At 34.3% G+C, this 17,923-nt stretch overlaps 1 protein-coding gene across 2 annotated transcripts in view; it reads right to left on the bottom strand.

The window, feature by feature from the left end:
* GPATCH2 (G-patch domain containing 2) overlaps window positions 1-17,923 on the bottom strand; it is a 100,737-nt gene that overhangs the window by 70,526 nt on the left and 12,288 nt on the right. For both annotated transcript variants that reach the window (XM_065744028.1, XM_065744110.1), the window contains exons 4-5: window positions 14,317-14,499; window positions 13,575-13,654 (exon numbers count right to left, since the gene is read on the bottom strand). In XM_065744028.1, the coding sequence (XP_065600100.1) occupies window positions 13,575-13,654; window positions 14,317-14,499 (263 nt within the window). The remainder of the gene's footprint in view (window positions 1-13,574; window positions 13,655-14,316; window positions 14,500-17,923) is intronic.

The following is a 17,923-nucleotide window of genomic DNA, read 5'->3' as shown; positions in this document are numbered from 1 at the left end:
TTTATTTGCAGAAACAGCAACTTCATAGTGATTTGAAATCAGACTACAACTTTGATCATAACAAATTAGTGTTAATAAGGCCAACCATTCATTCACCATGATGCTACGCTAAATTTGCAGTGAATGGTAGAAACTGATTATTATTTTACCTGTAAGTACTACAATAGACCATTAGAACTGAGAGATTGGATTAAATAACTGAAAATGGAATTCAGCAATTCGATTTTTAGGAAAAGTGATAAGGCTTTCCTCTTTGTATACTGGAAATGGATAAAAAGTACAGTGAGCATAAATGCTTTCATTTCTAACAGCTAAGCAATAGTTAAAGCTATTCTGAAAATGAAAGCCTCAAACACTAGGATTTGACATGGCTAATTTATACTGTTTCATAAGGTAAGTATTTCATTATTTTAATTGTTTCTAGTAAATATGAAGAATATTTAATAAAATTATTATTAACTGCAAGAAACAGTTTGAATCTGTTTTTTGCAACAGAATATCATCAGAATAATTTATCAGCAAGAACAATCTTTTTTTATCATACCCCCATTTTAAAATTAATTTAATAAATATGCATCTTTCTGCCACACGCTTTACATCAAACATCTTTCCTTGCTCTTCTTAAAGCCCATGCACTATAAAACCTACTCTGCGTCACCGATTTTAAATTTCATCTATAAAAGTCATTTTACATATATCACAAATAACAATACATGCCCCAGTTTGAATATTAAAGCTGTAATTCAATTTCAAGGTTCTTCTGACAGTACTCCAGAATTACTGCTCTTTTTTTTTTCCTCCTCCAAGATGCAACCTGAATCCTTTTCAATAAGTATATTCACACAGTACTACAAACCAATAGCTTAAAAGGGGATGCATTTAATAAAAAGGCTAAATTAGGCCTTATTGTTATATATTCAATCAGTACTGAGAAGTTAGTCCCATAATATGATTAGAAATAACAAATACAAATAGTTGTATGTTCATAATTCATAACCCTCTGCCCTGTGACTTAATGTGCTCTTCCAGTCCTATTAAATGGAAGTGAAGGTATTACTAACTATTAGAGAGAAATGAAAACCCACATAAATGGAAACCCTTCACCCAAGACCCTCTTCCTCAGAATTTGTTAGCTCTAAATGCTCAGAAATACTAAACTAATTGAAGATATCAAGGCTAGGACTAGAGGAAAAGGATAGAATTTAGTATCTATGAATTGAGATTACAGCATCAAAGAGTTACTCCTTCCTCTGTAGAGCATGAGATTATATCTTACACCATTTTCAAAGCAGGGATTGTATTAAATATGTTCATATCAGGTGTAGTGAACACAGTTACTAAAATCATCGTTTTCTACATTACAGTGAAATATTGGCATCCTGAGAAGTTAACCACTGCATTAAGTGTATTTATTTCTCTTGACTATGAAGCAAGCTGGTTCTATAGAAATAATTTGGACTAGTTTCTTAAAAAATAAAAAAATGATTGGCATTAATAAGCTATATACACATGGTTATGCAGGCACATAGGAGTACATCTTGCCATGGCTATGTACTTGAGTTTTCAGTCCTAAATTTCCTTTTACTAGTTCATAAGTTCATAAGTTCATAAGGTTGGAAAGGACCTATAAGATCATCTAGTCCAACCATCCTCCTATCACTATCTCTACCCAACTACTAAATTAAGTCCTTAATAAAAATAAGTCCTTAAGTCCTTACTAAAGCAAATTGCTTGCATAAATAACCTTAGCAATAGACAAATGAAAAATAACACTTCTGAAAATAACTTTTCCCTGCACTCTAATCTCCTCAAGTTTCTCACTGTACTGCTGTAAACATCTACATATCCAATCTAAGACAAAGCTATCTGGCTTGCATTCAGCATAGGTGGCAGGGTTTTAACAGCAAAAGAAGATGTAGGGGTGACCTGTGTAGGACATGGTCAGGGACTGCTCTCTGGCAGTTGGTATCAGTCTGCTCAACAACAGACACATCATGCACCAAGACGGTGTTAGAGAAGTTCACATTAGCACTGCAAAATTCTTGGAGAGACACGTGAAGGGACACAAGGGAGATGCAAGAGTAGAAAGGTTCCTTAGGACAGAGGAGACAAGATGGTATCAGGACAAGAATAATACATGAGAAAGAACAAGTGAGCAACAAGATAAAGCAGGGCAGGAGACACAGCAGAGCGGAACTGTTGAAGCAAATAAGCCACCTGAGGAAGGACTGGAAAGGAGACTGAGAAGAAGGTACAACCCCAAAGGGCTGGTGGAAGAACCCATACAAGAGCAATCCAGTTCTGGATTACTGCTTTTGTGCTTGGAATTTTCCTGCCTTCCCCAAATTGTTATTCAGAGAAGAGTTCTTAATCATATAGGTGCTGCAGCTCAAAGAAACAACAGTAAGCAATTCTGTTTTGTTAGGCCAAACAAAACCTGGTTGATACTAAGTGACCCTGCACACGTGGATCCAGAGGAGTTATCTATACAAAGCACACAGCCTTTTAAAGTTGTAGAATTACCTACAAACATACAGGAGAACCAGTTTCCTCAGTGTTCAGACTTAAAAGATGTGAGTTAAGGAATGTATGCAAAGCTTTGAAAAAGTCTGCTCTGAAAGAATTTGTGTCAGGCATTTTGCCAAGGAATAGATCATTAATGGTTTCAATGATCTCCCCTTGGAGAGGGGGCTGCCAAGACAAATCCTCTTAGCTATACTAGAAAGGTTAAGTGAGGTCAAAAAGTCCCACCTCTCCCCAGCTGTGGGCACTTCATCAGTTTGATAATTTTGATAAAGAAATAAATGAATGCTTTAGATGTTTATGTTTAATTAGTCCAATGCCAGCAGAGTTTCTAATAACTGGTATTATACTTAGGCTTGTGTCTGCTTTGATTAGCTCTCTTAACAGCCAGCCAGCTCTGTCATCCTACTGGATGAATCTATTTCGTGCAAGTCAAGGCCATTTGAGACCTCTGGGCTATGTGTACGCTGACAGCACGGCTGGCCACTTGCAGCTCCTCCAGCAAGACAGAGTAAAATAAAGGGAACGTCAGATGTACCTGAATCTCCAGGCAGTTTTATTTCTCTCTTTAGGTTAAGGTAGACAAGAGAGCCTGTTTATCTTCTTCTGAAGGCATAAGAAATAACTGCACTTAGGAACACACTCTGAAAGCCACAGACAGCATAGCAGACAATGCTTCGAGGATAGCATTTTCCTTCCAAAGCAAACTATTTACACATCAACCTATTCCTAACCACTCCTATGCAGAGGAGGCAATGTTAGCCTTCTTTCAAGAATAATACACAGCAACAAAGACCTAACTGAAAATTGAATGAAAATAGTATTTACTATCCTAGTGAAATAGCTCTCAGTGGTTATTGTGGCTATTTGATTCAAACGCTCTTCACAGATTAACCACCATTTTAACTATTTTGAGACTTAATTTCTTTGCCTTACTAGTTTCTTATTCAGTCCTTCCATTAAACATGGCCAAAAGAAATCTAGAATTTTTCAACATGTTAATAACAAAACAAACAACAAAAACTGGAAGACCACCATCCTCTCTCAAAGAATCAGTAACAAGCTGCACATCAGTTCCTTGTGACCTTAGATTATTTTGCTACTATTTTAGTAAAAGCTATGAAATAAAAAAAACACAAAACATTTTTTTACTTTTACCATCACTACATGATAAGCTGGCAGACTTCACATACAAACGATGCAATCTAACCCAATACAGAGGCTTGGTGCCTGTTTACCTGGGTTAACTGTCCCATCCTTAGCCATTCAATGCTTCTACGTACAAATCTCACTTTCCAGAAAAAGCTAAATCATTTGCATGAACAAAGCCTCCAAACAACAAAAAAACCTCACCTAAACAGATTACATTTTAGAAAGCATATCTCCAGCTCAGAACATCAAAAAGAAGAGAAAAATATAATCAAACATCTGAACTACTACTGGAATTTGCTACTAAAGGTTTTTTTTTTTAAAATCATTTCATGTTGGCATTACGTACACATACTGTAATATTTTATTTCAGAGAAATCATGATCACTATAAGACAAGCTCCTTAATTTGAGGAAAATGCATACACACTGAGACATTACAGGAACTTTCTTCCATACAAGATATTCATTTATTGAAATAAAAACAATGAAAGCTGCTGAACAGTAATAGCTGAACAAAAAAGAATTTGTTGAGAACATAATGTCTTGAATCTGAAGATATTTAAATTATAGTAATGTTTTTCTAGTATCACAGTTACTAGATCTCACAGTTCATCTGTAGCTCTGCATCAATGTACTCCATTGAATATTTCTTTTAGCAACTATGTTTAGTGACACTTAGTTTTCTTCCATTAAGTGCTTTTTTCAAGCATGTGACACGAACAGTTACTCTTTCTGCATACACATTACAAGGCTGTTGCTCACCAATGCTGCTTCCAAAGGTAGTTTCTCATTCAATTGCTTTAATTATTGGTACCAGTTAGGTGATCTTCATCACCCCATGGCAGTGAAAAAAAATACATATTTTAAACATTTAGAACCAACAACATATTTAAAACAGTCTGTGAAAGTGCAAAAACAAAATTCGATTCTATGGTAGTCTCTATAGAGTACATATCTTAAAATAAGAGTCCTAAGGAGACTCTGTATTCATATAAATTCATAATTGCTAGAAACTCATCCTTTCCAGAATCATAAATTGAAAATTTCAATTGTTTCGAGTATTTTTGTATTGTGTATTTTATAACAAGAAAAAGACTAACTAGCTAGTATCAATTTTGACATTTGAAAGAAGTAATATCTACCCATCTTGTTCTTAAGGAGTTCTCTAAATAGATGCCTTATGACATATATATACACTGTCATAAATACTCTGTGTATTAGATTGTTTGCATATGACTAAACTTTAATGAATTAAGGTCTAACAAATGTGTAACAGAAGGGCATTTCCACAGAAAAAAATAAAAAAATAACTCTGAGTGGCATTAACATATTGACACTATTTTTAGATGAGTAGCTAAGACCTGTAATTAAAACCTGATCTTTACCTAAGAAAACATCTGTTTTATTCACTGTGTAATTTGTAAAATTAATGAATTCCAATTCATCCACAAAAACGATTTTTATTTTTTTTTAAGCAACTCTGGAATCAATCACTTCAAAATCCAAGATGCTTTCACCTAAACAAATTTACCAACAAACGATGCCATAGATCATTTTCAAATTATCAATGTCATCTTCCCACATGTATGTTTGAAACATTTCCTAGCTGCTCTCCCTCCATTCTGCCAGCACTGACATTTACATTACAAAACAAACTCGTACATTAAGTAATTTGATGTTCCTACAGACTAGATCAACCTTCTCATCCCAAATTATTGACAGAAAAGTAAGTAAAAGATTACACTACTTCACTGAATGAGAAAAGGAAACATGCTTATTAGTGGATCTAGGAAAAAAATTAAGACTATCTCTCTCTGACACATTTCATCATGTAAAGAGCTGGAAACTGCTGAACAGTGAACACAATTTCACCGATCAGATTAGCAGATCAATCATTAGAGAAAGAGATGAGAAGTTTCTTTTGAAATATTTTCTTCTTAAAAAGTTTTTTTTTAATTAAGAACACGAAAAGACAGATGACCATACCTTCAGAGGTAAGTATGGATAATTACAGAAACAATACAGAGTGCTTTAGTTATTTCCGATATCTCTGTCTTGCTGCTATAGAGATACAACAAAAAGGAGGTTTATATCATACTCTGCATGGTTACATCTGCCTTTAATTCAAGGATAGCAATTCTGATCATCTGTACTAAAAATCTTAGGCTAAAACTTATGTTTCTGTTCATCTGATAGAATTCTTTCTATCTTCCTCTTCAAATCAGGGAAAAGCAGCGAACAATCTCCTAAGTACTTGCTTTATGAATCTGGCCCTCAGTCAAGAAGTTGCAGTGAAAAGTCTTTTAATCACCTTCTGATCAGAATTTACTGGATTGTAAGTTCAAGGGTATTAAAATGTGCAAAGGAGACTATGAAAAAATGGCTAGGTTATAGATTTTAACTTCTTAACTAGAAAATTGACTCAAAATAGATTTTCTAATTTACAATGAATCAAAAGAAAAAACATTAGACCATAGCAAAAGTGGCACAAATGTATCAAAAAGCAAATGAATAAACATTTGAAAAGATTTATTATTAGAAATTGTAATAAATTTTGGAAAGATGAATCGATTTTAGTTAAAAGGTATAACTGACAATTTATTGGGCGGGAAGATGCATTATTTTCCAATTGTTATCCACCTACAGTAAAACTGATTTGTGTCCTATTGTATTTTATGGAAAAGGAGAAAGCAACTTTCAGTGATTTAGATTAAATGTATTAATCATAACCAGGCACTGTGAACTATATATCTACTATTAAAGAAGATTTTTGACATCTAATTCTGTAGCAATATTTTGGCTCTGTACCACTCTTCCTAAATCCAATTCCTGCTACAGTTGGCAGATTTCTCCCTTTTAATTTTATGGGGCTTAAAGTAGCATTTAACCACCCATGCGGTAAATAATGCAGGATTAGAAATATTTAGTGTTTTGTTTCCCTTTGAAGAGTACTAATCCATCAACCTCCAAATATTTTTAGAACACTTTCCACATTCTAGTAACGTTTAATACAAGATGCAGTAAAACACTATGCAAATTAAGTTGAATTTGTCCTCCTACAAGAAAAAAAAATCACATTAAAGCTTTAAAAAAATATGCATATATGTCACTGATATAAGGGAATTAACAATAAAGATATCAATTTGTATACAAAGAAAGCTCTAATGAAACCTTCACAATTTTAAAGTATTATGCATGCTGTGACTATTCCACGCTTTTTTCCACAACCTGGCAAAATATAGGTAGGCATACTGTTCTTCTGAGCAAGAGAAAAAAGTTTTAAAATATTTATGACCAACTTCATACTGAAATATTAGCTTTTCCAAAAGTTTAGCTTTTATGCAGTCTTTTTTTTATCTTTTGCTTATGCGTTACATTTCAATGCATAGGAAAGCTGCCTTATGGTAACTTTCAACAAGCAACACTCTTATTCCAGGGACTTTAAATTGTCTTCAATTGCTTAAGATTTACAACAGTTATCAGATCCCAGCTTTAAAAAGAAGATTGACAACAAAATCTCAATCACTGCATGCATGCATTTGCAAAAAGTAGCAGTATTGAACAAGAAAATATTTCCTTTCTCCAGTCAGACTCTAGACTTTAATCTAGAGATTAAAAAAAACAGAATTACTGTAAATGTACTGTATCTATTTTTTCAGGTCTTTGCATACTAAATCACAGGAGTGCATCAAAGGAGAAAGGAAAGTGGGACTGCTTTCTTCTAATATTTACTAAAGTGAATTTTTTGTGTTTAAAAATACATACCTTTAAAACAAGTTACAACAGTTTACTCATCAGTGGGCAGTAAATACGGTCACCTAAATAGACAATTTTCAGTTCTCAGAACTGGGAATAAGTTTCTTTCCTGACCTTTATAAATATAACCTGCAGGACTCCTATATTGAAGTTGAGAAACAACAAAATACAAAAGTTATTTTCATATGTAAGTATGCAGGCTTTAAAAGCATCTGTCAAATTAGAGACTACAGTTAATACAGAAAAAAGGAAAAAAGCAAGTTAAAGTTGGAATTCACTGTATAACATTGCAAGGAACTGACAGGAACATATTTTCAGTGGATATCAAAGCTGATAGACTGAAAAGAATCAAGTGATCAGTTGCAATGGTTTACAGGGATCTCTTAATTCACTTAAAAATAAACTGGAAAAAAACACAAACACTACCACAACAGAGCTACTGAGCCCTAAGTGAAGGGACAGTTACTAAGAGGCAAGGACCAATAATTACTGAACCACTCCAATTCATTTGGATGTGCATACGTCAGCAACCCTTCTTACTGTCCTGATAATATACGTTATGCAGTTTACTGCTCATACAGCGAGATCTGCTCCAAAAGCATTGCCCTCTATTTTATCTTATTATGTTGGTCCACGTGGTCATAGGTGGGAAGATTGAACCTTCCCACCAATATTCCATTATATATTGTTATGCCACAGAGAGCAGCAGAGGGGCAGTCCAACAGAATGGTATCACATAGAAGGAAGTACATAACGGAAAGGCGTGTTACTGAATTCTTCCATGCAAGAAGAAATGGCACCCATGACATTTACTGATGCTTGCTGAATGTTTATGGAGACCAAAGAGCAGATGTGAGCACAGTGAGCTGGTAGGTGGTGTTTCTCAGCAGTGGTGACGGCAGCATGAAAGACAAACTAATTTTCAGATGGCCACACACAGCTGTCAACACCTTGAAATGGAAAGCATCTCAATCAGCTTATCTGCAGGAACCATTTTACAGCACTGAATGTCCTTTTATGTGTTGGAAACAACGGTAGCAGCACTGGAATATCACAGAGTTCACACCAGAGAGGTCCCAAAAAGGCCCCCACAGGAAAAGAAAGAAAACCATATGCAAGCCTGTCCAGAACTACTGAAACAGTATGAGGCTGAACGTAACCGTTTCCTGGATCACACTGCTGTGACAAGACATGGCACCACTACTTTTACTCAGAATCAAACAGCAGTCCATGGTGTTGTGACATTTCAATTTCTCACTGAAGAGAATATTCTAGACACAGCTCTCAGTGAGTAAAGTGATGTCTCCTGGAGTAGAAAGGGCTGGATCCTCCCAGCTTTCCAGGAATCTGGAAAAATCATCAACTTCAACTGCTACATTATGACGCTGACTAATCTGCCAAAGACTCAAATTTCCAGAGTCAGACCAAAGAAGACAACAACCTTTCACTTGCAACACGATAATGTCAGGTCCATACCAGTTTGAAGATCATCGAGAATACTTGTCAGTCTTGGTGGGATTGTACTACCACACCCATCACATGGCCTGGCACCTTCCAAGTTACATTTGTTCAGCCTGATCAAAGACAGACTGAATAATTATCATTGCCTTAGCAACAATGCTGTCACAGTGGGCATCCTTCACAGGTGCAAATTTTTATGAGCATGCTATGCAGGCTCTTCTTCATCAGTGGTGAAAATACACAGCTGTGGTGGTGACTATATTGAAAAAAAAATAGTGTTTTGTACCTGAGTTTGCTCTATCAAATTTTTTATGTGCTCTTTGTACCTGTTGTAATTTTTATGGAAATAAAGTATTACATTCAGAATGATGTATGTATTAAAAACAAGTTGTCCTGTCCAATATATCACATTTAATTTAGTAAAAGAACAGTCTAAGTACCTGTAAAAGAAAGATAATTATGCTTTTGGAAAGACTGTACTAGCACAGCATCTGGACTTCTCCACTGGAAAATAAAGAACCCTAAATACATAAGCTTCAGGTTTTCCTATAGCTCACCTCACAACCTGAAGCATTATTAATTTAAAGATTACAAAATGGCCCTTCCAATTCAGGATTGCTTATAATCATTCATATCAGGTCATCATTTCTGTCTCTAACGTGGGATAAACATGTAAGTATTCACTTCTGCAATTACTTCTTTCTGAGGATCTTAGAAAAACATACAAAAGAAATCCTACAGCTCCATATAGAAAAGGTTCCATTCTGTCTTCAGATACACGTTTACTTGCTGTAAAAACAAAACACTGACACTTATTGTAAATATCTTAAGGTAGCGACTACCAGCCATTAGTCTCATGATTTTGGAGTTTGATTTCCTCCTTAAAACCACGCTCAGATATATTGATTTGATTTTCTTATTTCAAGAAACAAAATGGTAGCAAACATTTCACAGACTATTCTCAAAACGTCAAAATTTCAAATCTACACTCTCTTAAGGCTTTTCAAATCTAGAATTAAGCACTTGTTCACAAAATTAGAATACCAGTACTACTGCTAACAACAATTCATTCATCTTCTGCACTAGCTCCAAGACTAGAGAGAAGTCAGTGGAATCAGAGGTAGAAGAACTGTGGTCCTCTCCTTTGTTTTTTAACAGTTAGTTGTAAGCATAACTTTCCGTAATGACTACAGCCACAGTAACAGAACAATAGTAGACACTTTTGTATTTTATCTCACTTTCTGAAAGCAACAAAATGACACTCCCGGGTGATACAATTTTGGTACAATGTGTTGTATGTTTGCTGCTTCATTTATCAGGCTGTACTTTTGAAGTTACTAGATATGACAAATTGCTGGAGAGGATTCTAGAAATCCAGTTTAACACACTATTTTCAAACAAGGTACAAGTAACATGTACTCAGAATGTGTAAAAAATAAGTTTGTATTTTTGCTTTTGTTATTAATCTAGCAAGACTATAAAATTTTTAATTCCTAGTCTCTGCCTTATAGAAGTGATTTGAAAGATCTGCTAAAATATTTATCACTTTTCAGACAAGAATTTTTTTTCATGTGTTGCAAAGAGCTGGAGAAAAAAATGAAAGTGTGTGCATCTGCACAAGCAGCACAGTTCAGTTGGAAGAGAACTCCAAAGCTCCTCTAATCCAACTGTCCGACAAGTTCAGGGCTAACCTGGAGTTAAAACATCCTGTTGAAGGCATTCTTTGAACATCTCTTGAACATGGAGGGACATAGGGCATCAATCACCTTTCTATGAAGCCTTTTTCAGTGTTTGAGCATACTCACAGAAAAAAAAAATTAAAAATTTTTTTAAAAAAGTGATGCATCTTGATAAAATCTAGAGGGCTTTACCTAGACTGCTACAGATAGGCACATTACTTCTATCGAATATACCAAAGTCATTCCTCTATAGATGTCTACCACTGAAACCATTGAGACAATAGGTGAACCATGTTCATGTTTTCAGTATCTTTTGGAAGTCTTCATTCTACCATCTATTTTTGACAAAATATTAGCTTACTTGTGCATTTTGCACTTTTGCAACCAGTAATTTTTTCAAGGCTACAGTAGCTGCTGCATGCACAAACCTTTAACTATATCACAGAAGAAAAATTTTTGAACACAATGTCTTACAAAGCACTAACTAAATATATGCTCATGTTACATAGATACAGACGATGCATCTCTAGACTGAATATATACTCCATGTACTTCAGGAAATATATCTTAGCAGAAAAATACACTTGGGTTTTTTTGGTCTCCCTTAAAGTCTGTTCAAAAGCAGTGATAGAGACATCAGATTCCTCGCTGTTAGAAAAATGAAAGAGCTAAGTCACATCTCAACTCTGTTCAATGAGTTGAGGATGCAGTGTTCTTTTCCCTGGATATTAATCTTTCTAAAAGCATTCTTGCTTGTCTTCACTGTTACCATCTAATAGCAGTAATTACTTCTTGTTCTGTTTTATCACACGTCACAAGTATTAAATTACTTTTTGTCATTGAAGTACCTAAAAAAGATTTTCTTTAAGAAGCAATCACTGCCTAAAAGGAAGTACAGGAGCTCTTGCAAAGACAGATGCAGCAGATGTGCCCACAAACATAAATAGTCTTTAGGGAGGTCAGAAAACTCCACATCTGAAGAGGCAACTGCACATCCATTCTATATATGATCTTCTGTCTAAACTCAGTGGTTTAGAGGGTATTTTCACATGTCAACCTTGTATCACAATACTATGTAAATGACATATTTAATAACTGTAACTGGATTATCAGTCTTTAGTAGATCAGCTTTCATATTAGTATCATAGTCTCCCTTATAACTATATTTATATATCAGATATCACGACTGAAAGACAAAATGGGCTCCTAAGGATAACCTAAAAACCATAGCAGAAAATAAACAGAGGCTTTTATCATATATACACATTCACAGTATATCTTCATCAACTGAAACTTAATCACCTTTTTACAATTTAGTGGAAAAGGTGGTTTTTAGGGTAGTTAAGCCATGTATCATCAATACCATGAAGCTAACCTATCAGTTATAATAGCTCCTATAAAATACCAGAGTGAAATTGCAATAAGCCTAGAAAATGGGCTACAAATCCTAGATATGCTCAAGCAAGCACTGAACCAAAAATAAAAATAGGTAGATAGGAAACCAAGAACTAGATAACATTCATCTAATTCACGACCACTAACAGCAGAGATCACAGGCCAAGGTTTTAAGGCAACTTATTCAGCCTCAAATGGCAATTCTGGATAGCTAAAAACCTTCTCTGTTAAATACAAGTTACACTTCTAACAGTTCATTTTTTATTTTCTGCATATTTCTGTGAAATGTAAGTTCTATTGCATATCTTATTTCATTTAGGCAAATTAAAACTTGAAATCATTTATTGTTCTCAAAGAACAAAGAAAGTCAATGCTACATTACTTAACAGTTAATAACACATTTCAATGTGATAGTCTCACACATTTCTCACTGTCTTCTAAACACTTGTCTGATAAGAAAAGAGTAGACTTCACTAAAATAAATAATATTTTAACATTTTAAGTTAAGAGGCCAACTCTCTCTTCATTACTTCCTCCGAACAAAAAAAAAAATTCTAAAAAACTCATCAGAATATTATTTATAAAAAATCTATTGTGAAATGCAATGACTTATATTGTATATAGAAGCAAAGACAGCTGGATTATTTCCTAAACAGTACTCCTACAGCTAGAAACACTGAGAAAAACCAAACAATTCTCATTTGTAATCAGAGCTTTAGAGAGTCTTAGTCCAAAGTAACACCTGATACCTACAAGAGTGTCAATAATTTGTCTTAATTTTTTTGCCTATGCCCTTTCCCCTCAGACAATTAAAGAGATGAGAATAAGAACAAATTTTCAACACAGATTTTTGAAAAAAATAAATTCAGTACTGTACCACTGTAACAGAATGGAAAACACATCTATGACAATGGAGCAGCAAAGTCATAAGCTGAAGAAAGCAAGGACTTGCTCAAATGCAACAGCTCTGTGCACAGAAACAAATTAAAAAAATCTGCTCACCTTCAGAAGGTTTCAGGTACACAGAAAGCACAAGCAAGATACTCAAGCCCCCACTGCCAACCCTTAAAAGAGGTATGGGAATAGGTGGAACCTGACTCCACCATGTGCTGTCACTCAGGTTCATTGTACGCACATGAGCTTCCCTGGGTTAGCCCTGCCTTCCCACCAGATGCTCAGTCACTGCTTACAGCCATGTCAGTATTTCCACTACAACCACATTCCCATCTTAGACTGTCTTCAGTATTAGATAAGTTTGAAATCAATTGGGTTTGATTCTCTTTCTAAGAGAAAAAAAAAATTGTATACTCATAGTATATATACTGAAAATTTTGTTTATTATAAGAAAACCAAAGTATCTTTTCCTACACAAAGTGCTAAATAAGCACTGAGGGACATTCTTGGTCTGTTTTTGCCATTTTAGCATTTACTATTAAAATAGAACTGTAGTAGGAAGAGTCTGAAGCACAGAAATAGCAGTGACATAAAGTCTTACCTTTCCATTACCTGTCTGTAACATTAGTAAACAAGCATAAGAAGAACATGCACTTATAAGCAAGAAGGCAGTAAGAACGGTTCATATCAATGTAGTATCAATGACAGGACCTACCAATGCATTTTGGTTTCCTGAAGTCTTTTTTGTATTTCTTGCTGGCATCCCATGAAGATGACTAAATCTGCTCTGGAAGCCTTCAAATAAAAAATAGAAATTCATTTAAGAATATTTCCTACACCAATTAATAAGAAAATTTACCAGTATATGATAATGCATTAATGTAACTTGAGTTAAACAAAAATATCTTAATTTAGCCAGAATATTAATAGAAAAAAAGAACAACAGAGGTTATGAAAGGCTAAGCTGTAATGAAGTCTTTTGGTAGATGCCACCCTGGTTCTATGCCCAAATGGTTAAACAAGCAGAACACACCCAACTACAGGAAACCCATTTTGCATTGCTTACAATGTCACTAAAAAGCATTAAATCTTGTGAACTTGCAAGACCACTGAAAAAAAACTGCATCAGGAAAATAAACCCCAGAAGAATTCAATATGCTTATTTTATAAAGAAGTAGTTTGAATAATTTGACCACTGCTCATGCAAAAGCTTTATATTTGAATGTGAGAGGAGGTAAGGTACAATAAAATAGTGGCAGCAAGGTGAGATCTGACAACTTCAGTCCTGAAAGAGAGTGGATCTAGATGTAAAGGTAATCAAGTCTCAAAAGCGACATAAGAAAAAACAAACTGGTATTTCCAAAATGTTCTCAAAATTTAACATGCTCAGTTTAATCTACAGACATCTCCCTACTGTACCCAAGCAATTCTACAGTTTACATATGACTGTCACTTACCTCTCCTCCCAGAATGAGACATGAGGGGGAAAGTACCAGTTAAGATACTTTCAAAGACTGGGTCAGGCAATTCTCTCTCCAATTCTGCAGAGTCTTCTTGTTCCCACCATGGAATGACCCCCGTAATTCCACATGCTCCACCAGATTCATTTTCATGAAACCAATCACTCTGCTCATCATCACCTGTGTAGAGACATACACCCAAGCCCCCCAGAAAACAGAAAGGAGCAGAGAACATAAAAATCAGACGTTACCATCAATAAACACTGACAAGACAATTCTTTCTTTTGCTTTATAGCTGTACAACAATTACTTGCGTATGGCAATTCTATTTGGAAAATGTTTCTCAATAGCATGACAAGCACTGCCGTCAATGAAAGCAAATAAAATCTAATGTTTTAAAACCAATTTACAATAGTGAAAAACAATAATAAACTAGTTAATCCTTTGGCAATAACTGCAGGGAAATCCATTTAAGTTGCTGCACTTTACATATTAACAAAAAACAAGCTTTAATCTCCTGCAGGGAATTAAAAGGTATAAAACTGTGAAACTAGTTCTCTGCAGCTGATAATGGTATATAATTAGCTTAATTTCATGATTTGTATGGCTAGTAAGAAGGGAAAACAATCATGAACAGATGTGACTAAATGAAGTTAATCTGATTAAGTTCATTTAGAAATAAGTTTTGAAAAAGTTGATTTTAAATGAAAACTGACAGTACCATGTGATTGAGAATTATACTGCATTATACTACAAAGCTGGTCATTTTACTAACATTTACAGATGTAGCATTTAAATACATGGAGTCAAAGGCAAAAGTGAGATGACTAAAAATCAGCAATTAAAATAAATTGTTATGTTTGTTTTTAAAACATGTTCTTTTAAATAAACTGGGTAGTTGACAGAATGCCAGAAAATATCTTCAAAGACAAGAAAGAAAACTTGCCATATATGCAAAAGCTAGATTTCAAAGGGTATGCTATATATTTTAACACTTCCTCACAGTATCAAATGTTCTGCATATAAATTTTTTCCTTTTTTTTTTCCTTTTTATTAGATAGCATTACACAATAAATAAATGGAAGATTTTAGAAAACTTTAAGAACAAAAGCATTAACGTGAAATTTCATTGCCATTCCATAATGGGAAAATACAAGCACAAATAATGAGAATCAAAGTCTGGGAAAATTAAAAATTCAACACACTTTCTCCAAATAAGCTGGAAAAGAATACTTCTCCAAGTACACAAGAAAATGCATGTAAATGATTGTCAGGACAAGTACTGAACAGTCTTGTATAAAAGACTAGAATAATTAACTCTCTAACTGATAACTTGCCAACAACCTGTGATGTCATCATATTTAGCGATCTCTATTAGCAGTAAAACTAATAAATGCTAGAGAATAGAAACTTTATAAGGAAGAAGGGAAAAACAGATGGAAAAGGATTCACAGGACCAAACAGTAGTTTTGATTGATGACTTTTCAAGCAGAATTCAGTTTATTCGGAGTATCTTTTTGAAAACATGAAGCTGTGGGGTGCAGTCAACCCACCAGAGAAACAGGATGCCATCCAGAGGGACCTAGACAGGCTTGAGCAGCAGGCCCAGGTGAACCTCATGAGTTTCAACAAATCCAAATGCAAGATCTTGCACCTGGGTCAAGGCAATCCCTATTACAAATACAAACTGGGGGAAACAAAAGGACTAAAAGCAAACTTCTTTTGACAAGGACTAATGCTTCAATAAATTACTCTGAAGCAATGTAGATTCAATCATAAAAAAAATGACAAATTAATTCTAAAATATCACAGCACTTTGTTCTTAATATTTTAAAAAAACATCTTTTCCTCCAACTCTTTCTCTAATATTCTCCAGTAAAACCATATGACCTTTGCTTTGATTTCTATAGCTGTGAACCACAGTCAACAGCTACTATTTCAATTATGTCCACATACAATAGCCTCACGTTTCTTCTGCAGCTACAAAAGCTATAAGATAGACACAACAGTTCAAAACTTTCACAACTACACTTAACTGTTAAACATACAATTTCTTTTATTATTGGAAAACAACACTGACAACTGCAACTAGCAGAGGTGCTATGCAAGATTCAAATTAATTCATCAGTAGAGAAATAAAAAAAGATGTACAAAATTAGTAGTGGAATATTTTCAAGGGCACTGTAATTAATATATGTTTAATCACAAAATAACAAGACAGCTAGATTTGGAAGTTTAGTCACAGCAGAATTCCAATATTCCCTGACCTCTGATTTCAACTGTTTAAAAATATTTATATAATTGTGCTTCCAGTTTTCTGCAGTCTTAAAAGACATTTTCAGTGCTACCCATCATTATTTAAGAGGCCTTAAGTCAAACTTCTATTTTCTCCAAGTGCAATAATAGATGTTGGTGAACTGGGAATGCAAACATATCCTTTAAGAAACTGTAATTAGATATTCCTCTCTTGACCCCCCATTCCTCCAAAAAGCAGTATCATCAACTAACATTATTATTAAAACTAACATTATTCAAATTTGAATAATGTGTTGGAAACGCCTTGAAACTGCAGGTGGTCCTACAAGCAAACTCTGTTGTGTTGTATGACATGCTGCAATATAAGGTATGAACTACAAATGAGGCCAAGATGCCAATGACCTGAACATACATTCTGAAGGAGGGACAGTGGGAAGTCAGGAACTGGAATACAGCTTTTAAAAATGAACAACAAAAATCAGATAGTGTTTAATGTTTTCATTTTGACCTTTTCCTTTATTTCTTTCACCTAGATTTCTACTTTGTTTTTATCAGATTTATTTTCTTGGGCACAAAGAATTACAGCTGTAAAGCAAGTAACCAACACCTTTTTGAAAGCAATATTGTATCACTGAAAGAATACAGTTGTCACTGACCACTTCCCTTTACTCCTACCACAAAATATGGAAAACAGAAAATAAATGACATTTTCAAAATTCTATTCAAAAATTCAAATAATTTAATTCAGTAAAAATTTATCTCAGAAAAAAAATGATAAGCATATCAGAAGGGCACTTCAAAAATGTGTAGCAATGTAACGCGTTAAGTCATCTTACATGCAAAAGTAGAGAACATGTTTTAAAAACTGCAAGACAAAAGGAAATTCATATAGGGATGCAAATGTAAATCTTTTGTAGATATTAATTTTGATTTTCTTATTTTTACAAATTTTAAAGGTTGCTCTAAACTTTCAAAACAGCCTGAATTATTCAGAAAAGCTACACGTTACTGCAGGTAAAATGAGATACTTAGAATGAGAGGTACAGGACACTCTGCAGAAGTTGCTGCTTGCCTTGGTCAAATGAGCTAAGCAGACACACTCCTATTCCATATTCTAAGAGAATTATCTCACTACTAAAATGCTAGAAGATAAAATAATAATAATAATAAATAAAGGAAAGACAAGACATTCCTTTAACCTAAAACACTACTACAGAATATGCCAGGTTTTATTTTCTTGCACAAACTCCACTAGTCTGTAGAAGAACACAAAAGAAAATACCTAGGTCAAATCCAGAAGTAATGTTTCCTATTTATTTCCATGGGAATTACAGCAGATATGAAGAAC

Source organism: Cyrtonyx montezumae, unplaced genomic scaffold (genome assembly GCF_038088225.1).
Source record: "Cyrtonyx montezumae isolate F1298 unplaced genomic scaffold, pur_monq_1.0 scaffold_0, whole genome shotgun sequence".
Lineage (NCBI taxonomy): Eukaryota > Metazoa > Chordata > Aves > Galliformes > Odontophoridae > Cyrtonyx > Cyrtonyx montezumae.
This window is presented reverse-complemented; position numbering and strand designations above follow the sequence as displayed.